Source organism: Drosophila willistoni (assembly GCF_018902025.1).
Source record: "Drosophila willistoni isolate 14030-0811.24 chromosome 2L unlocalized genomic scaffold, UCI_dwil_1.1 Seg72.1, whole genome shotgun sequence".
Taxonomy (NCBI): Eukaryota; Metazoa; Arthropoda; class Insecta; order Diptera; family Drosophilidae; genus Drosophila; species Drosophila willistoni.
Genome location: NW_025814049.1, coordinates 1,469,087 through 1,494,852, shown reverse-complemented (window position 1 = coordinate 1,494,852; position 25,766 = coordinate 1,469,087). Strand labels below are relative to the sequence as shown.

At 32.4% G+C, this 25,766-nt stretch overlaps 1 protein-coding gene and 1 long non-coding RNA gene across 2 annotated transcripts; one reads left to right on the top strand and one right to left on the bottom strand.

Annotated features, from left to right (window-relative positions):
- The first annotated feature begins 905 nt into the window (after positions 1 to 905).
- Positions 906 to 24,678, top strand: LOC6646078 (probable nuclear hormone receptor HR3). Its single transcript, XM_047010416.1, has 9 exons — positions 906 to 1,079; positions 21,618 to 21,845; positions 21,950 to 22,118; positions 22,292 to 22,461; positions 23,166 to 23,269; positions 23,334 to 23,480; positions 23,546 to 23,789; positions 23,852 to 24,002; positions 24,082 to 24,678. Exons 1-9 carry the CDS (start codon positions 944 to 946, stop codon positions 24,200 to 24,202), a joined length of 1,470 nt encoding a protein of 489 aa, XP_046866372.1. The 5' UTR covers positions 906 to 943; the 3' UTR covers positions 24,203 to 24,678.
- Positions 7,185 to 8,013, bottom strand: LOC124460146. The gene is made up of 3 exons (XR_006954089.1): positions 7,896 to 8,013; positions 7,538 to 7,753; positions 7,185 to 7,475 (listed from the first exon to the last, which is right to left on the bottom strand). It is a non-coding gene; the product is annotated as an uncharacterized LOC124460146 (long non-coding RNA).
- Positions 24,679 to 25,766: the final 1,088 nt, after the last annotated feature.

Below are 25,766 nucleotides of genomic sequence, written 5' to 3'. Positions count from 1 at the left end.
AAAATTGCTTTAAAACAAAGTTATAAAACATAAAAATATATATAAATATATATGCGATCAAGTGTCTTATTAAATCATAGTTATAACAACAACAAAAACAAAAACCAACAACAACAACAACAGCAACATAGCAGCAACAATATATATATATACATATAGCTATAGGATATATACACAACATATATATTCAGATCCGACAACAATTTAGTACCTACAGGCCTGACAACGTTAGTTATATATACATATATATATATAGCATACATATAACTCATTTATATATATTTACGATATATATATATATAAACAAAAAAAGTTTACAACATTTACATATACAATAAAAAAAACAAAAATTGGCAAATTCCTTCACTCATTTTTTTCCCATAGCTGCAACTACATATAGATACTATCTCTTTCTCTTTCACTCTCTATCTCACACTTACACACAATCAACCCCTTTTCTCTCTCACCCTTCGCCACACTATTACACACACATACACACACACTGTGATATTACCAATTTCACAAATATAAAAAAGGATTAAAACCAACAAACAAAACAAAAAATAAAGGCAGCAGACCAAGTGCAATATTAGAGAAAGAAAACAAATCTTCAGAAAAAAAACATAAAAATCGTTTAAAATATATTTACAAAACATAAAAAATAAAATTGTTAAACCATAAATCGCAAAAAATAAACAAAACAAAACAAAAAAAAGTTACGCATACGCCCTGTATACATCAATATAATTAATAATCAAATAATAAGGAATAACACATACAAAAATTTAATACAACATAATCGAAAGCAAAGTGAAATAATAATAATAGTATATAATATACGAGTTATATATACACACAACAGATATATATATATATATATATTATATATCATCATCATTATCATCATTCAGCGTCATCTTTATACGGCAATTGATCTAAAATTATGTATACGCAACGTATGTTTGACATGTGGAGCAGCGTCACTTCAAAACTGGAAGCACACGCAAATAATCTGGGTCAAAGCAACGTCCAATCCCCAACAGCAGCTGGACAAAATAATTCAAGCGGTTCCATCAAAGGTAACATCAAAATTCAATTCAACAAGAACAACTACAAAAATCTCTAAAACTTCTTATAGAGCAAAGTTTTCTCAATCACTCGGATTAAAAGAAACGTTTTATTGTGTGTGTTTCAAAAAAACAAATATATACTTTGAGAATCACATTTCAATTTAACTTTGTGGGGGAAAATTTAATCTATAAACTTCAATTTCTTAAACTTTTCTTAAACACTTTTTGGAAAGGAAGTTTTGAATGGAATGTTACATTTGGCAATATTTTGTAATTTTCAACACTACTTTTATATGTATGCCGTCATTACTTTAGGATATAATGATTTGATTTTGAGAATTACATTTCAATTTAACTTTGTGGGGAAAAATTGAATCTATAAACACCCATTTTTGAGTTTTTTTAATTTCTTAAACTTTTAGTTTAGGTCTTTTTCTTTCTTTAAACACTTTTTGGAAAGGAAGTTTTGAATGGAATGTTACATTTGGCAATATTTTGTAATTTCCAACACTACTTTCAACACTGCTTTCATTACTTTAGCTTGAAAAGAGCTAGTTTTAGCTATTCTCACGCCGAAAATTATAATGTTTTTCACAAAAACTAAACAATAAATAGCCAAGGCGATTGAAATTTCGTCTCATTCTTTTCCATTTGATACTTTCATATATCTGAAGGCTGTTTTGGGCCCATTACTCATTGTTTATTACTAAATTGTTTAATACGTCAAATATTAAGTCAATAATTTGAATGCCAAATCAAAAGTGCTAATTTTACTCCTTTGTCATCAAATTATGTGGACAAATTTTACTTCTTTGACTGCAGATCTGATATTGACAATGGAAAAGTTTAGTTTTGAGCGTAACATTTATTAATTTCAATACTAAATTCATTCGAAATCCATTACAAGACTCCAGAACAAGACTCAATATATATATATATATAAATGAAATCCTTAATTTCCATACAAATCATCTGCTTTTGTTACCAGCCGAAAAAAAAGAAAAGAAAATAATCAAAAAGTTGCTCAAAGCGTTTAAAAAACAAGCAAAATTTTTGCATACGAAAAATGTTTGCTTAAATTTTTTTAATTGAATACTATCAAGTTAACAACATTCACCGAAAAAAGAGCCAAAAAACCAAATGAAATATAAAAGAAAAAACAGAAATAAAAGAAATATAATGGAAGTCAGTCAGTCAGTTGGTCGGCTAGTCGGTCGTTTGGTCGGTTGGTTGGTTTGGTTTGTTGGCAGTGAAAGTCACTTCAGTTGCTTGTTTCTCAACAAAATGATTTTAAAGGGAAATCCATGAAATTCGTAAATGAAGAAAGACGCAATAACAACAATAAAAAGCAAAAAAAACAGCAACATTACGAAACATTATGGCACACGCACACAAACACACACACACACAGATGAACATGTGTATTTGCATTGGTGTTGAATTTTTGCATTGACAATTAAACTAATTTGACATGGCAATCAGTTATTTGGCCAAGACGATGACGGGGCGCCTGATTTTGATAAAGATATATGTATGAAACTATACATATGTATTTATATATATATATATATACATGGGTATATAGCACCTTTGTATATACGAAACACTTGGCTTGCATTTACTGAGATATTTCAGGAATTAAAAGTCAAATTATTTCATTTTAGCTTCAATTTATGCGGTAATTTTATGGGAAAATGTTTTAAAAACCTTTTTGACTTAACTATATAAAAATTAATGTGCTATTTTTATTAAAAATCCTTAGATAACTGTGGATTTATTTGTTATTTTTGGCTGAGAACATTTAATTATTGTTGCTTAAAGTCATTAACCCTTTAACACTTAAAAGTTTCTTAAGGCACAGATAGAAATTTTTTAAAAAATTATTATTAATGAGAATTGTTAATGATTTGTGAAATTCTTTATAATTAAAATGTTTGATTCACTTTTTCTCAACTTAAACAGATTTCTAAAATTTTGGAAAATTTTGTCAGCTCCAATTAGTTGTTACTAAAATTTAAGACTTAAAATCTCAAGAGGTTTTAGTGGGTTTTACAAAAACTAATAAACTTTTTACGAATTGATAGCAAATCTTTATAGAAATCATTTAAAACAATCTGTATTGTCCTTTATTTTGATCATAAATTGTATAGACATAAGGACTAATTAGATTATTATATATGTAGAAAAAAAATATTATTCGTTATCCACAATCGTTTCCATTCTCCCCGACGAAACTACCTTTTATTAGTATTGCTTCATCAGGGGGATACTCCACCTACGTCGGGGTTCGAACTCGAGAACAACAGAATTGTAGATTTAATAGGTCTCCACTTAGCCACCGACTAGGAAGAGATTATTATATAGAGGCATAACTTTTTGGTATTTGGGCTTAAGGATAAGTTAAGAAGAGTTTTTGATAAGATGGCGCCAAAAAATATCTTTTATTAATTTGTCAAGCTTTTACTTTTAGTTACAGTTAAGTAATGTTAAGTATTGATAAGTATTTATCGATAAATTAGATAGTAAATTACAATTTTGAAGATGCTGAGTGGAATCTAGAAAGAGATAGCAGAATACTAAATACATCTTCTGTATATATATTGGCTATTTATTCAAATTAAGTTGGAAAAGTTTATCAAAATCAATAATATCATACTATAGAGACATTAAAATTTGAGATTTCATTGCAGAAATTGGTAATCTAGATTCTAGAATGTTATAATAAATTAAGCCAAAAATTGACGAACTAAACTATCTCACAGCACATTTAATTTATTAAGTTTTGAATTTTAACAACTAATAAAACATCCATTTTACTTAAAGGCATAATAAAGAAGTTAATACAGGCGGAACAGGGCTTTTGGGATATATAGACCAGGTCTATGTACTCCAAATTGGTATCGTTGACCACTTTTTGTTCTTTTTTTAGACCCTTTTAATAGGAGGCGTTAGCATTTTAGTTATGCTTTCTCTAGGAGTTCAAAGAACTTTCATCATTAATAAAGATTTGTCAGGCTTATGGTAAATAGGAAATCTACCCTCTGACCGCTTAACCCCTCACTATTAATTTCTATCCCTCTCTGCCGCTTAATAGTTTTACCCTTAAAACACAAATCTGTTGGATCTGTATTGCGTGTTTCGTGTTGTTGCCTGGCCCCATAAAAAGCACAAAAAGTTAATATTTGGCAATTAATGCCAAGTCATAATATACACCTTGATGACATGGGGAGGGGGGGTCTTGGGGAAGTGCAAGGAGGGGTTGATCGAGAGGGTTGCTTGGACTTTTTCTTTTTTGCCTTTTTTGTTGTTGTATTTTTTGTGGTCTGCAGCAATTTGCCTTTATGACTTCCGCAACGAAAAAAGAAATGGTCGAAAAAAAAGAAAAAAAAAACAACAGAAATCAACTTTATGAAAATTTTCACTTTGCCAAAAAGTCAAAAGACAAAAAACAAAAAGTGGTAAGTAAAGTGAAAGAAATGCGAAGTAAACAGAAAGCGAAAGAGTTGACAACGAAAGCAAAACGATGAGTGACGATCGACCCTATGTCCAAGGGACGGCTAGAGAGAGAGTGCGGGGGGAGAATTCAAGGGGGAGGAGCAGCAGCAACAATATAAATTCACAAAAAAAAAAGAAAGACAGAAGAAAAGAAAGAAAGAAGCACCGAAAAAAAGTTGTCGAAGTGAAATGCTTTTCGCTGCTGCTGGCTGCGGGCTGCCTGCTGATTGTAAAGTCTAGGCACACACAAACACACACACACACTCGCACACACACGTAGAGAGACAGAAAAAACATTGCCCCCGCTCTCTTCTATCTCCCTTCCACCACATAGGCAACACCCCACCAACTTCTTCTACTCCTACAACACTTCACTATTTGGTCTGGCGATAGGGAAAAACAGAGGGAGAGGGTGCGGGAGGGAGAGAGAGAGCGAGCGAGATACATACATAAACTAAAACTAAAGCTACAAAAATGCTAGAAACAGAGAGCAAATGACTGAGTGGGAAGGGAGAGAGGGATAGAGGGAGAGTGAGCCCCCACACTCACTCACTCACACACACACACACTCATACAGTCACACGCAATCATCATCATCAACGTCAACATAGAGTAAAAGTCTAAAATCGACAAAAAATTTAATTTTCGGCGGTCATTCAACTCGGCACGCACAATACATTCACACACACACACTCACTCACAAAGATACGCCAGAGAGCAAGAGCGGGAGTGAGAGAGAGAAAGAGTGGGAATGCGTGCGTTAGTTGCTGTTGACGCCGCGGCCGCTGCTCTTGCCTGTTATGCGGGAGCGCAGCGACGCGTCGCAGCCAGCGTCAGCAGAGGCACGCACATTACAACATCAGCCGCACAATGAAAGACTTTCTATGGCTTTTATTTCTTTTTTTTTTTTTTTTGTGTTGTTCGTTCAACCAAACTGAAATTATTATTTACACACAAATTTATGCACTAACAGTGGGCAGCAGAAGAGAGAGAGAGAACTAGATGTGGGAGAGGGGGCAAGGGGAGACAGTGTGAGAGAGACAGAAAGGGGCGGCCAGCGTGTTAGAGTGAGTGATTGTGTGGATTTCTTACTTTGTTGCTAGCTTATCGCCCCACTAGCTGCTGACTGCCTCAGCAACGCCCCGGAGCTTCCCCCACCTCCCTCCACCGTTTGGTCCAAACAAAAATAGTACACTGAGCGCAAAATTTGTTAAGAAAAATGTAAGAAATTTACATTTTTTGTTTATATTCTTTGGTAGCTTTTCCAAATTGATTTGGAATATTATAAATATTGAATAAAGCAACAAAGGATTATCTAAGGTTTAATTTTTGTAAGAACCCAAATTAATCTATTAAATATCTAAATAAAGATTTTTAATATTTTTGCTTTCTTGTAAATGTTTTTTTCATATAAGAAGTTCTTTCTTGTTAATCTTAACAAAATAAAAAAAAAAAGTTTTTTTGTTAAAATATAGCTTAAATATACAATATAATCCTGTTTCAATTCTTCTTATAAAACGAAAATTATTCCAAAATTAAGGGTTTTCCGTTTATAAAACTCATAAGGAATAATTGTAAGGAATAATTTTAAAATGACAACAAAGTAGTATAAAAATCCTATTTAGAGAATTGTGCTTCAAAAATGAATCAATTAGACTATGAAAAACAAAACATTGGAAAATAATTATTACTATAACTACAAAAACCAAACTATTATATTGTTTATCTTCCAATTCAGTCTTCAGTCCAATTCAAATTCTGTTTTTGGGACAAACATAAGAAAAATAATTATAAAACATACAAGAAACAGTTTAGAAATTTTTATCTTTTTAAAAGTCTATTTATTCAAAAAACTATTCGAGATAAGGATAAAACTCAAATAAAAACTATAAAACAAATAAAAAAATTCTTATAAAATATTTAAAAATATGAAACCTTTTCTTCTTTTTACAAAAGTTACATTATTGTTTAAAAACTGTTAAGAAATATTTAAAAGACACAAAATTAGAAATACTAAAACTATTTTTGTTTCATTAGAAGTCGATTTATTTAAAAGATAATTGAGAAATAGTTAAGAAAAACTATTTTTTTGTAGTTAAGTATATTTAAAATCTATCCAGACGTGGACAATGTTTAATTTTTATGGAAAACATATTGAAAATGTTTTTTTGATGATTCAAAAACAGAGATAAAACAATTAACTTTCTTTTCTGTCAGATTGTATAAATAATTGTCAGAATAATATCATATATTAACAAAGATAATTATATTCACTTACCAGTTTCCTATCTCACAGTGTATGACTTTTCATGTACTGAAAACTTCTTTGGCCAGTTCTTTGTTTGACAATTATGGCGTAAAATTTCTATTGCCCATGATGATTGTTGCTGTTAAAATCATTGGCGTAGACGAAAAGTATTCAATACTCTGACAAGGGGTTTACTTTTTGAGAACTTTTGCCAAGTTCTCTTAGAAAACCAATTTCCTGGCTTTGAAGTGTTTATATAGTTTTTTTTCTTCTTTTGAGCTCAATAGTTTGACAGATGTTTGTAATATACAAACAGATGAGCAAATACAAGCAAACTTATATATTTCGATACATATATCATTCAGCCCATCCCCCACATTTTGCACTCATAACTCATTAAAATACAAACTTTAAGTTTTTGTTGTTGTTATTTTGGCATGGAAATTCCTATTCCAATTCGAATATAGCCGAAAGTCTGTTTATCTGTCGTTCTGTCTCTCTGTGTGGTTTCATGTATATGGAACATGCAAATATTTTTTTGGAGAAATATATATATATATCTATCTCGCTGTCTGGGCTGGAAGCAAATAGTATTCGTAGACTATAGTAGAGACTCCACTCCACTGGGGTATTACGGAATGGCCAGGTCATTCGCATTTGTCCTAGAAAACAATGCAGAAACCACATTGAAATAGTTTTTTGTTGATAATTTATGGAAACTTACATAGATACGAGTATGTAAATATGTACATACGCATGAGTAATTATGATTTTTCACAAGTTCAATGAACTATACATTTGATTTTTTTTTTGAAACCAAACTTATCATAAAGATAAGCCATAGTTTAATTACTTTTATACTGTACTTCTCCAAAGTAATTTAAGATTAGTAATTTTGCCATTGTCCTCATGTTTCATGTCCGTCTCCTTTGTGTGACTTCTAGAAAATCAAAGTCTCTTTCAGTCTCTTTTATAAATAAATAAACTACGACTACTACTACTACTAAAACCACACAACTACAACTACTACGTCTACGAGTGTATAATCGGGAGATAAGCCAACCAGACCACTTACTACTAACCACAGAATGTGTGTCATAAGGCCAATACTTCAATGCTATGCCATAGACAAGACTTTCAACTATGCATGTACAATAAATATACTTACTAAATAGAAAACAGAAAGCAAAAAAAACAAAACAAAACAAAGAATTTGATAACAAAACTAAAATAAGAAAATTAAATTAAATGAAATATGAATGACAACTTAGGAATAGGAGTTGCCCTTTTTTAAAGTTGACTTTTACATATAGATGATTTAATGATCTTTACTTCATTTGGTTGTTGATTTCATTTTGAATTTGAATTAGCTTAGAATTAGATGGAAAACTCTGGAGCTTCTGTAGCTAAGCCTCATGGGTTTATACAGAGATAAGTTTATCTAAGCCACCTTGAACTCATACATAGCCAGCAGAGAAACTCTTCAAACAGTTGTCCAACGTTGATTATAAGGTGTCTTAGTCCAAGAATTGAAAAATTAGAAATCTTTGATTTCAAATTTGTTGTATTTAGCAAACCTTCTGTTTGCTAGAGGTTTGCTCGAGGTCAATAAAAGAAAAACTCAACAGTCTGTTTTTTTTTTACTTCATTGGCTTCTTTTTTTTAAATTTTTCTTCCTTTGGAGATCGTTTTCAGGGAATTACTTCTAAATGTTGTCCTTTTATTCTGTTAAAAACTTAAAACAAGAATATATATACTATATAGGGTCGGAGAAGCTTCCTTCTGCCTGTTACGTACATTTTGGCGACTTTAATATACCATTTCACCCTATGGGTGCATGGTATAAAGAGGTAGAAAAAGATAGAAGGTCTATTTACATGTCGCCAATATTTTAAATTTAATTTATTTTAAATTTAATTTACAAAAATGAAAGGACAAGAAGGAACTTCTTATAAATTTTATTTTCTTATGTGTTTATTTCAAAAATTTCATCTAAGATTACATTTATTGTGTTAATCGAAAGAGAAAAGAGAATAATTCGCATCGAAATTTTAAAAATTCGGTAATAATTAGGTTTTCCTACCGTTTTCTAAGCCAAAAACATGGCTAAAACTGATGAATAGTTTATGCTTTAGACTAATATCTAAAAAGAGTTGAGAAAACTTCTCAAGGATACCTAAAGGAAGTTTGTTATTCCTTTCAGAGAACTTGAATGAAAAGTATTTATAAATTTGGTTTGGGTTTAAAATAAAAGTATAATTTCCAAGAAAGTTCCTGAGGTTTTCCTGGCAAAATTTGAGTCAAGTGTCTTTTCATAATGACTAAGTTCTTGAGGAATTCGTTTTATGTCTAAAACTTTCAAAAGGTCAAAAGTATTTGATGAAAACTGTTTGTTGAAAGATTTAAGGGTCATGACAAAGTTTCAAGATGACTCATTTTTATCCAGGATATAAATTTCAACTCTTTGGACAACTTTTAAGTTGATATTTTGCACTGGAATTACTTAAAAGCAAATTTTTTTTCTTCGCCTAATCTTTTGACCTCTGAAAAGCTCACTTAATTGTTATCCTTAACTGTTTGTAGTCACAGCTCATTTCAGACTAATATCCATAAAATTTTGTATTTAAAAAGTTTTCAATCTATAAACAATTTGTTTGTCTGTGCAATCCATTTTGTCTGCAGTCTCAGTTACATGGATTTAATTGCACATAGAAAATAAATTGCATATAATGTCCACATCCGTTCAGAAAAATATTTAAATACATAATATCGGCATAGACCACTCAACTAATGACCATAATAATGAACGAAAAAAGAGAAAAACAAAACGAATATTAACCAAAATGACAAACGTTTCTATTATGTGTGCATATAGAAAATAATGCAATAATATTTTGTTATTCTAGTAATTATAAAGTAGACACTAAAATGAAATGCATGAGTGAGATGATGTCCCTGCAGCCCCTCCCCCCTCTCTCGATGCTCCCCTCCCCATCACTTACATCAAATGGCAGCTGCGTATCTTATCTATGCAACTCTTCGAATAGTTAAACGTATATATATATATTTTTTTTGTGCGTGAGCCTCTATACCTCTATATATATTGGTGTGTGTGTGGCAAATAAAAGATTGCATATGCCCCACAATGCAGACACAAACAGACCCCACAGACGCACACACACAAACGAAGAGAGGGAGAGGGAAGACATAGAGGAGATGCATTTTGAGTTGAGTAGTGTTGAGTCGCGTCGCCAAATGAATAGACGAATATATAGCAATACTCACACACTTATACATATACAACTAAAATAAGTATATTTGTATAGCTCTCCGCAGCACACTAACACTCTTGCAGCAGCAGCGCCAACAACAACAACAACAAAAACAACAGCAACATGAAAATGCAACGCCAAGTTAGAGGCAAAGCGCGCCAACAAAATGCGAAAAACTGGGACAAAGTTGAACAGACGAGCCAAGGACGGATATTAGTGCGCCGCGGCAAACACACACACTCACATACACACACACACACACACACACACAGTACACACAACACTCACACACACACAAGGCACACAGAGTTGAATTGCATGATGAGACGACCAACCAAGCCAAGCCAACCAACCAAACAGCCAGCCAGCCGAAGTCAACAACAGCAACAAAAAACAACAAAAAAAAAGAAAAATAAAGTGGAAAAACAAAAGTTGAATACTGCATTTTGTTGTTGTTCTTGTTATTGTTGTTGCTATTACACTGCAAAATTTAAGCCAAAAGAGAGAAAGAAAACCCTTTTGCAAAAACTTTTTTTTTTGGGTGAATTCTCTAGATAAACTTTAAGCAACAAATTAAAGTAATTTATCTCAAAATTAATTAAAATTAAATTAAAAGTGAGTTAAAAGTGAGTAAGTTTGAAAGAATTGATTGAAATTAGGAGCAATAATATATTGAATTTATATAAAAAAGCTTTAGAGAATTTCATACCAGTTAAAACGTTTTAGGACTCTGACTTAGGATTTTGAACAGATGATAGAGCAGGTTCTACAAATCCTTTTTGATTATAAGAAGTGTGATATTTAATTTATAAATCAATTTAAAATTACAAAATGCACTAAAGCAATTGCAAACAAGAAGTTGAGGCTAAAGATGTTTAACAACTTAGGTAAAGAATAGGAATATATGGCAAATGAAGTAAACAATTTAGGTACAGAATAAAAATATATTGCAAATAAAGCAACGAGAAGAATGTTAAATTTAAAAACTAGATCGATTTTTAAATTATATGGTTTACATGGCGGATACGTAACATTTATGAATAGTGTGAAACTAGTATGAACTTTAGCTTGATTGTGATCTCTTTAAAGAGTCCAAAAAGCTAATCCTTTATAGGTCCAAAAAGATAAAGTTTCCTGCTATATTTGTATAGATAGTTTAGTGTAATTACAACTAACTAGTGACTGGTTTTATCGATTGGGACTACATGAAGTTGAGGTTTAGTTTGGTTTAGGGTTAGTTGGCAATATTTTGTCTGTGGTTTGCAAATTTCAGATAAATTGTGTAAAATGTAAGGCAAAAAGGCATAAACAATATAAAATGTTTGCTTTATTATATCTTTATTTATTATTTATTATTATTTATTTATAATGTAATTGTATATTACAGCCAATTTTCTTACTAGGCCTTAAGCTATATATCTTTAATTGATATAATGCTTTGATCTTAATTTAAAAGAAACTTTATATAGAAATTTTAATAAAAATAATATAAGTAATCAAATTTTCTTGCTAATAATGTTTCGGACTTATATGTACATAGCCTTAATATATAAAAAATATGTGAGGTTTTTTTTTAACTTTTCTCTCAGTGTATATGTGAGAAGACAGATAGTTCAATAGACAAATTCAAGTAGCAAATGATTTTGTGATGCATTTTATATTTTTTCTTAGCATTTTTAAAGTTTTTTATTAGGAAAACATACAAAACAATTAAAGCCAAATACTTCATTACTACATCAAAACTCCTAACATTATCACAAAAACTAATCAAAGAGTATAAAAAGAAGAAGTTTCATACAAAAACAAAATGGCAAATACTTAAACTTGGTCATAATCATCAAGATGTTGTATAGTCGAATCTTTTGCAGTATTTTTCATTCTTAAGCATCGTGAATACTTTGGGAGTTGTCTTTTTTTTTAGTAACATTTTGTCAGTGGCAAATGCAACGCCTGCCAAAAAACAAAAAAAAAACACTATCAATTAGCAGCTTTTGGAAAAACGAGTTTTTCCACTTTACTTGATTTCCACCACGACGACGACAATGAATGGATTTTTCTTTAAGAATTCTAATACTGAGAGACACACACACACACACACACCAATGCACAGAGTTACAGATACTGATGCAGATGCAGTTACTGATATATAGTCATATATATTATATAGTATGTGTTTGTGTGTGTGTGTGTTTACATGGCTTCGAGGCAAAGTTCGTTTAGTTTTTGTTGTTGTTGTGTTGTTCCCCGGCTCAACTTGAAAAAATCTCGTTTTTGTTTTGATTTTTGGCCCGAAAATGGTTGGCAAAAAAAAACCTGCAAAACTCACAAAATGTGCACCAAAAAGTCGAGTTTGATGCCGAGTTCTTTCTGCTGCTAGTCCAAAAACCAAAAACAAAATATACACTTAAATACCATAAATAATTGGCTATTTAAGTGCAAATGTTGCGCAAAAAAAATAGAAAATAAACCAACTAAAAGAGTCAACTTACTTGCTTTGTGTGTGGCTTTTGAGGTTGTCAAGGTATTTCTTTTTTTGTATTTTTGCATTTTGAGTTGAGTTGCATTTATGTTGGGTACTCAATGTTGTTGTTGTTGTTGTTGTTATTGTTGTTGGTTGCTGCATTTGAAGCGTGCATAAATAATGCCTAGGCCTACTTTTTTTTCATAAAATCCAAGGGAGGGGAAGCTTTGTAAAAAAGAAACAAAAAAACAACAAACATTCCAGACATGCATAACTACAAAGTGCAAAATACTTACATACATAGATATATGTACTTAAACACTACTTCTACATATATATATATGTACATATGTATATGTTGATGTTGATGCAGTTCCCTCCATTGTTCTAATGGACTTTTGCATTAGAATGTCAAACTTTTTTTTAATGGATTTTCCCACTCAATCACAAGGAACAACGAAGTTTTTTATACACTTTCCGACAGCCTTAGAATTACATACAATAGAAGCAGTTGCCCAGTTTGGTAGATTCTTCTTGAGAGCTAACACATTTCAAAGAAAGAAGCATTGGAAATTTTGAAAGGTTTCAATTTCTGTGACTTAGAAATGTTTAATATTTGTTATAAACCAATTTTTTTTAATAATAGTCTAAAATTTCTCAATTAGTCTCAAATTCCATAAACGGTTTAGGGCAATGTTTGAAAATACATAAACTTGGGAGTTAGTCTACCTAGTAACTAGGACGTGTCTTTCAGTAAATTTGGTCCTTTATACAATTAATACCCTATAAAACTTTTACCTTTAGGAGTTTAAATATAAAACCATTCAAAATATTGTTTAGTTCATTCCAAAATCAGACATAATCAAAAAACTAAACGATACATTACCTCTAAAATGAACTGGGGTATAGAATTTCGATATCCAAGACGATGCTAGAACAAAAATAATATAAAATACAAGGGAATTTAAGTATTTACACGCGTCTCTGTTGTATATTTTTGGATGAGACACACCAATTTGTAATACACCTTTTATTCCTAATAATAACAATTTACTACCTTTAATAAATATTGTCGAAAAAAAAATGATTCATTGGTGAGCCTTTTTTTTGTTTTGTTTTGTGTAATGAATTGTTTTTTGTTTTTGTAAATCTTCTCAATTTGCCTTTCATCAACGTCGTCACGTGTAGGGAGCGACGTATACGTGATATTCGCGAAACAATATTGTAAATTACGCATACGTCATGTGGGATGTAAAGTGAAATCAGGCAGGCTATAAAGATCTCTACATACGTTTATACACCTATATAGATTTACAGTTAGCATTCATTTGTTTTATTTTGCAGAAATTAATAAATTTTTATTTATGCAGAAACACGCACTGACAAATGCGATGGGTTTGAGAGGGGAGGGGAAGCCGTAGGGAGAAGTGAGAACAAATTACATCATTTGTGTGAAATGTTTCACATTCTCTCTCTCTCTCCCTTGCACACACACACAGCCTCTGTTTGTTCTTTGTATCTTTCTGTCTCTGTCTGGCATGAGACATGAGAAAAAAGAACTTCTGCATTCGGGCTTCATTCCGTTTTCAGTTTTTCGTGGGTCAATCAACTCTGGCGGCGAGTTGAGGCCCCCAGAAATTTGTTTATGACGAGATTCTTTTGTTGCCAATAAAAGAAAGAATGGGCAAAAGAGAAAGAGTGAGTGAGAGAGCGAGAGAGCAAGCGAGTGCGAAATGTAAACATTACACATCATCATCGTCATTCGACATGGCCAAAAAAAGAATCGAGCAGTGACCGGACCGAAGAGCAAACCGTTAGCATAACTTGGCGTAAAAAGAAGAAAAAAACAAAAATTCAGTTATAATATTGTTATTATTATTATGTATTATTATTTTATTCAACATTTTTTGAATGAAATTTACCAAAAACAACAACAACAATTTGTGGCTTTAACCAAAATTCTAACGGCAAATTCTGAGCTAGCAGAGATAGCGGAATTAAGAAGAGGGAAACTAAGAAAAGAAAGCGCCACATTACGTAGCCAAAACATGCTAATGCTTCAACTGTGTCTAACGGCATTTTTTGTTGCTTTTTGCACAGCCGGCTTCAGCCCCAATCGTCCTCCTCCCCCTCTAGCCCAACCAAAGCATTCCCTTCTCCTTCTCTTTCCCTCTTTCACTTGTGAAAGCTAAAAACGGGTTTTCTATTAGCATTAACTTGGCGGCAAAAGAATCGCAAACACACACACAACGGTGAGAGAGAGAGAGCCAAAAAGCTTCTTGCCCTCTCTCTTAGTGTATGTGTTTGTGTTGGCGTTGGCAGTTCTCTCGCTGGTGTTCTCTTGTACTCTTTTTTGTCTCTCTCTCTCTTCGTTGGGCTCTCGCTCGCTCACACACATATGTTGGTGCATTGACCCCTTAGCTAGCTGACCCACTTTTTGCGAATGCTTTTTGCGAATGCGAATTGCCGAGAGCTCGTACAGAGCTCGTGCCGAACAACAACTTGTGCAATAGGCAGAGACCGAGGCAGCAGCTGCTACGTTAACAGCGCTGCTTTGGTTGGATTTGCTTTGCTCTGCTCTGGCTGCTGGCTGATTTCATTTTGGCTTGAAGCTTTCGTCTCTCTGTGGCTTCTGCGGCAATAGTGGCAGTTACCGTGGTTTAAATTTAAATCAAAATGTGTCCTTAAATTTAATACATATTTTTCAAGCAATTTAAATAGTTGGGATATTTTGGAGACATAAATAAGTGTAAGTAACGAGCTTAAATGATTTAACTATACATTTAGAGAAAAAGACTTTAAAATGAATACCTTCGAATTGAATTAAGTCGAATAACTCTGTTATGAACTGTTTAATCGAACTCATTCTACTTATATTTCAATTCATTTTAACTATTGATAGTTTTAATTCGTCTAAATACAGTACTGTATACCCATATTGGCATGAAAAAGATTTAGACATTTATAAACTGTATTAATGAACATTTAATTCAATGAATTTTGAGTAAATGAGTATAAAAATGAATTTGTGTTATGAATTTATGTGAGAATAAATGAATCTCATTCAAGTACTGTATAAATGTAAATGTATTTTAATGAATTTATGGAAATTATGAAGATAGGGCAGGATATGAATGAGTATATGAATCAATATGTGTAATGAATGTATGTATCTATCTAACCAAATGAATGTACTCTGAATATTAACAATCATTTGAGTATATAAATACTTATTATGTTAAACATAAGTCAGTATAGGAATTAATATGGGTAATAAATGCGTGTAAATGAATGAATCTATATAATCAAATGAAAGTACTCTAAATATTTTGAAATTGTATAAGTATATTCACTTATTTATTGAATGAGTTTTATCGAATGGACTTATTCATAACACTCATATCCGTAGTAGGTCAACTCAGTGTACTCATTTGTTATTCGCTAATATATTTATTCAATTCAGACAAGAGTTGAATAAATGAATAAGTTTAACAATTAATCAATTCTTTTGACTCATTCAATCCATTCATTATGAGATTGAATGTCTCACATATCATTTTGAAAGCATTTTTGCAGCTCTCTACAAAGTTGAGTGGTATAAAAAAAGTTGTTAAAATTTTAAATCTACAACAATTGAATGTTTTAAATCACTGTGAAATTATGTAAACAGCTGTCAAGTCATAACAAAAGGTGCAAATTGTGCGCACATTTTATGTTTGTATATTAAACCAATGTGCCTGGAGGTATTATGTAGGTTTTATCTTTTGCTGGTGTTTTGTTGTTGTCGTTTTTTGTTGTAACATTGCCTGTTATTATTGTTATTTTATTTGACTTTGCCGTTCAGTTTCGCCGCAGTGCCAACAAAACCAAAAAAAAAAAAAAAGAAACTGCAAATCATATGCAGCACGGCCGCTGCACTTCTCCTCTCTGTTGACTCCGCACTTCACTCCTTTACCTTCTCTTCCATCCAATGGTATTTGGGTATCTCTTTTTTTTCGCACATGTCGTTGCATATTAATTTTCGTGTATATGTATATATGACTGTCTGCCTGTCTCTCTGTATGTCTGTGTGTGTGTGTGTGTGTGTGTGTATGTAAATATCTATATGCATTTTTGCTGTTGTTAATGTTGTTGTTGTTGTTGTTGTTGTTGTTGTTGCTGCTTTTCGTTTTGTGCCTGCATTTGCAATAAAGAAGAACATATTAATTTTGACTTCTGGTTATTGCTGAACCCCCCCCTTCTTCGCCCCCTTTCCCACTTCTACTTCACAAAAAAAAAGAAAAGAAAGAAGGCAAAAAGAAAGCCCCACAGGCACTCAAATGAATTGCATATGCAAAAATGCAACAATAAGAAAAAAACAACAACAACAGAAAGAAAGAAATACAAATTTCAACGTTTTCCCCATTCTGAATATACATATATACATATATATGCAGATATATATATTTTATTGTTCAGTTCAGTGTATAATTTATGTGTTGGCAAATTTGCTGCTTGGCTTTTCCACACGTAGTCATATTCGCCACTGTAACTTGTTTCATGCGAAAACCTAGGCGTATACTTGATATTTATGTGATACTAAAACAAAAAACTTTTGTTTTGTTTTTCTTAATGAATGAATATGATATGATGGGGAGGGTGTGATTTTTTTGTGAGTTTCAAACCAGCATCAGTTGGTAGGATTACACATCCTCAATCAATGTGTAGTTCAATTCGATTTTGAAACTTAATTTTTGAAGTATTGTTAATATTACATTTAAACAATGGCTTCTACTTTTTATTAATACCAAATAGAATAGAAACTTTTCAATCATTGGTTAAAGGTTTGTTAACGTTTTATTTCGTTTTACTTAAATGTAATTCTCAACCAGTTTTGGTAGTGAAGAATATTCCTTAACAAAGTCTAAGAATATGTTGATTCTTTGGAAGATTCACCTGAAGCTTAAAGAGCAGGTGCAATAAATTTCAAAAAAGTCAAAATTAAGACATATAGTTTCTCTCTCTCTCTCTATCTTTCTTGCTCTTCTATATGCATATGTATGTAATTACAATATTCTCATACATTTTATTAACTATTTTGCTGCATTTTTCTTAATTTAGTGAAGTCAAAAAGTTAGTTATATTCATTTTCATGAGTTATAACAACTTTTTTTCCTTTGTATTCAATTAAAATTTGAATAAATTAATATTATACATTAATAATATGTATATTAGCATTTGCGAAGTATTATAAAAACTAAAACCCATGAGTCTATTTGATTCAAAGTGTTGAAACATGCTAGAACTTTTATTCACTTCCGCTTTTAAGACGTTTTTCAACACTTGCCGATGGCTTGAGAGTCATATTTTTGTACAAAAACATGAAAGTAATTGAAATTTCAAAGTGAATTGAATTAATTAATTAATCTAATTAAAAACTTCCTACTGTTAGCTATAATCAATTTAAAAAAACATATTTTCCTCTATGTTATGATGATCTTTTGGTAAATTAAAAGAATTTTATATATGAATTACTATGTTAATTTCAAAACGATTAATGCATTCTCTTGTTTAAACTCTATTAAACATTAGGCGTCGATGTTTGAGGAAAACCCACATAGGTTTAACCTACTGTAGTAGCTGCTGTGGCAAATGATATATCTACACATATCTTTCAAATGCCCCGTCATATTGTCTATGATATCTTTCTTCTTAAAGCGTTAGACAAATACAAAATTCTACAAATATTTGCCATTGGTTCTAAAAGCAAGAACAACAACAACAACGACAACTGAAGTATGAAAGTGAGAAGCAAATTAGTTTTTAAAAGTATGTCATAAAGTTATTTGTTGTCTTCATACAACACAAAAAAATTCAACTAAAATATTTCTATGTAAATAAAATTTATAATTTGACCTAATTTTTTTTTTTAACTTGGTGGCTGGCAAACTAAATAAATATTTAATAAGAGGGAGCAAAAAAATTTCCTGAATAATATTAACATATGTGTGTGCTTATGTATGTGTAGTATTTATTTAGTTTTCCATTGCATTTTGTTTAATTCATTTAGGTAAGTTCAGTTTATTGATTGGTTAGAAGGCAGTGTGCAGTGAGTAGCGGTAAATCTCTTCCTCACTCACTCTCGCACTCACTCGCTCGTTGTGTTGTGTCTCTCTTCTTGTATTCTAGTGCATTTAAATGCATTTTTGTTGTTGTTGTTGTTGTTGGCTCTTAAGCGTCTTATCACATACATTTTCTATAGCTGTACTTTAGGCCTAAGCAGATAAAGATTTATGTTCACGTTTTGTCGTAGAAGAAACTTTCAAGCGCTTTAAGTGAAGTGAAGTTGCGTTCACAAAGACCACCCGCCCCCGCCCCGGCCTCTCGCACAGACCATCTTCGGTTCTGCTTTACTGTGGTGACGACATACATTTGAAAAACGCAACAACAGCAACAACAACAACAACAACAACTGCAACTGCAACTGAATTGTATCTGTCTGAGTTTACCTCTCTCTCGCTTGCTCTCTCTCTCTTTTCTTCTTGTTGCATTTCCCCCACATACAGTCTCTCTTAACAGTAGCGAGGCAGCTCACAGAGAGGAAAATAGAAAGAGCGAGAGAGAGAAAACATAATTAAGAGAGAGAAATTTTTAAGAGCAAGCACCTAAAGAGTAAGAACTTTCTTTTGAATATGTTTTTATTTTCTTTTTTTCTTCTTGACTCACTGAGAATGCTTTCTGTGGGTGTGTATTTGTGTGTGTGTGTGTGTTTGTGTGTGTGAGTGCCCGCTGTGAGATACTGCCACTGCCGTGTTGGAAAAGTTCATTGACACTTGAAAAACATTTCATTCCGTCACTCACTCACTCACACATAGAAGGAGACGACAGTCAGACAGAGAGACAGACGGACAAGCAGTCATACAGTGGAACAAACTCTTTAGTTACTCATTCCCGTTGTGCGCTCATCATCTGTCACACACATTTCTCCACCTCCCCATTGCGACGACGACGACGACGACGACAACGGCGGCTTGGCACATTTTTCAAGCTGTGCTAGGCTGAACCACATTGCTGCCGCTGGCTGTGACGTTAGCTGCGCTGCTGCTGCGGCTGCTGCGACTGCTGCTGCGTCTATGTTTGTCTGCTTTCGGTTCAGCGCGCATCTTTCATCCTCGTGGGTAAATACGCAAAGCGCCTAGATTACACAATAGCTAGCAGTAGGCAACCAGCAGCAGCGCTTTGCCAGACGGCAGCGACGCAACGACGACGACTGCGACAGATAGGCTGCTCTCACACTTGCTCTCCCTCTCCTACTCTCTCTTACACACAACATTTCAACACTGGGCAACAAAAATTGCAATTCTTCTCAGTTTAGGTCTTTTTCGTTTAATGCTTAGTTACTGTAACTTACCTTTTTTTACAGTATATACCATGTTCTGCAGTAGTTTATTATTCAAATTTAACCTATTTGTTGATACTTTAGGTTAAATTTACTTTAGGACATTATTCTTAAAGTATTTCATTACACCAAACTAATTTTTGTTCAATAATTTAATGTATTAATAATTTAATGTCACTACTTTTAGGAGTAAATTAGAGCGTCAATGATAAAGTAGGTTACTTCTTTAAATAATGTCCCGAAGGTCTTTATAAAAAATCTATATAGGCCATCGCGATTTCATTGGTTTAGTCGAAATCGAAAATGTGATCGATTCTTTTACACAATAGGTTAAACATTTTTAGAATGATTAACAAAAAATCATTTTTATTAAAGTTTTGCCGCTTGCATGAAGATATAGGGTCATTTAAAGACCTTTTTGCCCTGTTTAGAATTGAAAATCTTACATTCTTTATAAGATTTGTTGATATCAAGATTTGATGACACAAAGTTTTCAAATTTTAAAAATATTGTTTGAAAATAATATCTAATTTCATTCCTTGAAAGGTTTTTAAGGGCATCGCTTAAACATTAAAATTATATTATTCCATAAAGTTTGTCAATCTCCAGTGTTATTTGTAAAAATAAACACATCTAAATTTTAATTTTGATCAATTTTTGGGCTCACATATACATATAGTTACATATAGTGAACGCCAATTATAACGATACTCAAAAGATCAATTCAAGATCAAATCAAGAGCAATTTTTGTATTGTTAGGTTCAAATATTTAAAAAAATTCTAACTAACCAGTTCTAATGAACTTTTTTAGTAAAACCAACTTGAAAGTCTTGTGTATATTTGAAAATTATTATTAATTAAACCCGATATTATTATTATCGACATTTACTGAAGATTTTCAAAAAAATTTGAGACTGATCAGTTAAGAAATCGTAATCTTGTAGGTGGTGAAAAACCACTTTTATTATAGTATGTAAAAAAGTTTACTAAAGACCTGATCTTATTATATTAATATTATAAGATATTATTATATTTATCTCTTACAAATTCAGTTAAATATCTTAAAGTATTTATTCGCTACAAATTAAGCTAAATCCTTAAAAATATATATCTAATTGGTTAGAAATTTTAATGGAATACAATTACGTTATGATAATGTCAAAAGGAAAATAGATTTTTGGAAAATTTTAACTGTGTTTAAACTTTAAAAGCTGAATAAAACCATGTTCACTGTAGTCTAGTGTATATTTCATCCTTAAGATGTCTCATTTCATAAGGAATTATTCATATATATAAATATATATGGTTTCATATAATGCATTTTGTATTGTGATAAACTTTAATATGAAAACCACGTAGTCTAGTGTATATTTGTAGGCCTATTTAGAATCAATGGTCGATGAATAGATCGCAATTGCTTTTTGCCTCATAAAATTGTAAAGGATTTGCAGTGCATAGGAAAAGCAAACAGCTGCTGTCTGTTATCCGTCTGCCAGTCGGTTGGTTGGTTGGTTACACCATTCATTGTCTAGGGGCGGACAAGTGTCTTGCTGGCAGTGGAGTTCATGTACATATTGCGCAATAGTTTCTCAAGAGGCAACCTCATAAGAGACAATGGCAAAGCAACTGTTCGGTGATGTTCTCAGTTTCTAAAACTTCTTTGTTCTTTTTCTTTTTTTTGCTTCTTTGCAGCTCAAATTGAAATAATTCCATGCAAAGTTTGCGGCGATAAATCATCGGGCGTGCATTACGGCGTCATCACATGCGAGGGATGCAAAGGATTTTTTCGTCGATCACAAAGTTCTGTGGTGAATTATCAATGTCCGCGCAATAAACAATGTGTTGTGGATCGTGTGAATCGTAATCGCTGTCAATACTGTAGACTGCAAAAGTGCCTAAAATTGGGAATGAGTCGTGATGGTATGTATTATGGGAGACAGGGGAGGGAGGGGGGTCAATAACCCGACCCATCGTATTGACCAATGCTTTTGCACTAATTGGGGTTTTTTGTTTGTGTTTCGTAGCTGTAAAATTCGGCAGGATGTCCAAGAAGCAACGTGAAAAGGTTGAGGATGAGGTGCGTTTCCATCGTGCCCAGATGCGAGCCCAAAGTGATGCAGCGCCCGATAGTTCGGTCTACGATACGCAGACGCCATCGAGCAGCGATCAGTTGCATCATAATAATTACAATAGGTGCAGTATGATGACCGAAAATGATACAATTCCACGTCAATGTACTCGGCTCTATCTAATTACCATTTTTTTGTATTTTTCCCGCATTTCTTTTCCTCTTCCTTCCACTACGTGTTCTACTTCATCATCTCGGCCACTTTGGTTTCTCCTACTTGTCCACAATTCTCACTCAGCTACAGCGGCGGCTATTCAAACAATGAGGTGGGTTATGGAAGTCCTTATGGCTATTCGGCATCGGTAACGCCGCAACAGACAATGCAATATGATATATCGGCCGATTATGTGGATAGTACTACATATGAGCCCCGCAGTACAATGATTGATCCCGAATTTATTAGTCATGGTAAGTTGGCAAGAAAACAAGATTTACAAATTCTAAGGGAAAATATACAAAGGAATTATTAAGAAAAAGATTTTTCGTGACTTTTTCACATTTTTTTTCATTTCAAGATCAAGCACTTTTGCTTTCTTCACGTTTTCATCTTAGACCATTTATAATTCTCAACTGGTTTAAGAAAGAATTTCGCGGATTTTCTATAATGGCCTCAATACACTTAAAAAAAACGCTTAAAAAAACATTTCTGTTGCCAAATTGACATTTTTGTCATTAAAATATCAAACACTTTGCTTTTAAAAACTTTTCCAATGCATTGATTGCGTTTTTAACTTTAGCCACTTATAATTCGCAACTTGGTAAGAATGATGTCGTCTTACTATGCTTTTATCCGATTCCCATCCTATTTTTAGTATGAAAAGTAAGATCTTGAGCTCCTAGAACTGATCGAGAAATCTAGCGCTGTTTTTATCAATAGTAAAACTAAAAAAAAACAGGAAAATCAGTCACAAACTTTACTCTTTTACCCTTCAAGTTATCAATAACTTGAAAAAAAAACAGTCTCACGACTCTTTTTTAGTATGATACGTCTTTTAGATTTCCATTTTTCCTTGGAACTTAAGGATTTTAGACTTAAAATGTTTGTCAACAATTTTCCATTCATATCAAAAATCCATAAATCTAAACGCCTTTTCTCTTAATTATTCCAATAGCGGATGGCGATATCAATGATGTGTTGATTAAAACTCTGGCTGAGGCGCATGCCAACACAAATACCAAACTGGAAGCTGTGCATGACATGTTTCGAAAGCCGCAGGTAAGTTTTTCCTTTCCAAGTTCTCTGCCTAAAAGTAGACTGTAATAAAATTATTTATATGCAGGACCTTTCACGAATTATCTACTATAAAAATCTGGGGCAAGAGGAACTTTGGTTAGACTGTGCCGAGAAGCTTACACAAATGATACAAAATATAATCGAATTTGCTAAGCTTATACCAGGCTTTATGCGACTGAGTCAGGATGATCAGGTAAGTTAAACTAACTCAATTGGAAATGGTAATCAAATGGTAATAAATTGACGTTCTATTTACAGATATTGCTGCTAAAGACGGGCTCATTTGAGCTGGCAATTGTCCGTATGTCCAGATTGCTAGATCTCTCACAGAATGCTGTACTATATGGTGATGTATTGCTGCCTCAGGAGGCATTCTATACATCCGATTCGGAGGAGATGCGTCTAGTGTCGCGCATTTTCCAAACGGCTAAATCGATAGCCGAACTAAAACTGACTGAAACTGAACTGGCGCTGTATCAGAGTCTTGTATTACTCTGGCCGGGTTAGTCATCACTTCTAACTAAAAGTGATATATTCGTCTACTAATCGATCTCCTTCTTGTAGAGCGCAATGGAGTTCGAGGTAATACGGAAATACAGAGGCTTTTCAATTTGAGCATGAATGCAATACGGCAAGAGCTGGAAACGAATCATGCGCCGCTCAAAGGCGATGTCACTGTGCTGGACACATTGCTGAATAATATACCCAATTTCCGGTGAGTTGACCTATTGAATTCCACCCACCCTTCCCCCCATCACACAATGAATGATTAATTGTGTTTGTGTTTTTTGCAGCGACATTTCAATTTTACATATGGAAGCGTTGAGCAAATTTAAACAACAGCATCCGAATGTTGTGTTTCCGGCTCTGTATAAGGAACTGTTTTCGATAGATTCACAACAGGATCTGACATAACAACAGGAGCAGGAGGATGAGCAGCAGCAGTCGCAGCAGCAGCAACAGCCGCAGCAGCCGCAGTTCATGGATACATCAACATCAGATCAGGATGTAATGGATGTGAATCCTAATACAGAGGGATGTACGCTGGAGATGACCTTAATGCCGCAGCAGCAGCAGCTGGAGGACTAAAAGGATCCCATCTACTGCAGCAAGAAAAATAAAATAAAAATGAATAACAATACAATTTAACATCAACAACAACAAAGGACAACTTTATCATCATTTAAGCTAGCATACAACCAAGGATGTGATCCTGGCCAAGGATTCACTTACACACACACCCACACACACACACACACATACACATTTATCATGCATGCTAAAGGCATTTCAAAGGAAAATCTTAAGCAAATGAAAATGCATTTTTCAAAACAAAACAAAACACAACAAAAACAGGAAAGGGCATATACAAAATATCTTTTGGTATATATACATACAAATATATATATACATATATATATATATATATATAGTTTTTCATATTTTCACACTAAGTACTTAAACAAAAAAAAACAAAAGAAAATACAACCAACAAATCAACTTTTTCAACATCTTTTTCATAGACTTTTTTCACACTTCAAACCGTTTCCGCTCCTCATTAAAGAAATCCTTTGCCTAGGTTGTCTTTGCCTCATCAACAGGAATGTGTATTATATATACATATACATATATATATATATATATAAATATTTTATCATCTTTTTATGTAAACATTAACAAAAAAAACAAAATATCGAATATCTCGGAAAATGTGTTCTTTAAATCATCAAAACAAAATGATTATGTTATGTTACGTTTTTACAAGCAAGCACATAAAAGTATGCAATATATAATTTTTGTTTTTACACAAAGAGAAAAACAAAAAATCAAGAAAAAGAAAACACAACTTTTATTATTATTATTATTATTAATTATAACTACCATTACGATTACAATTTACAATTACGATTACGATTATTAATTTTTTATATATATACATATATAAACATTTACATATATATATATATATATATATATATATGGTAGGCAAATCCCAATCCGGTTCCAAGGTTTTTTGTAGAAAATAAAAATTTTGAGTAAAAAGAAATTAAACATTTTTGATATACGCATAATTAAAACTTATGTTTTAAAACAACAAAAACAAAAACAAGGAAATTACAAAAAAAAAAACAAAATTAAATTTAGATAAAAAAAAGGAAACTCCCAAAAACAGACTGACGGACTGACCCTGGACCTTCAACCTAACCAAAAAAAAATTAAAGGAAAAAATTTAAATAAACAATAAACAAAAGTAAAAATTTAAAGAAAGACAAAAGGCAAATGAAATGTATCTTTTGGTTGAAGCTGGTTACAATTTTCGACTGACTATACAAAGACGTTACACACACACACACACACACCACACACGCATATATATATACATATACACACACACAGAGACACACATACACACACATGCGTACATTACAAAATAAACTTAGTTTAATTAGCTTAAAGTAAAAAAAAAAAGAAAACAAAA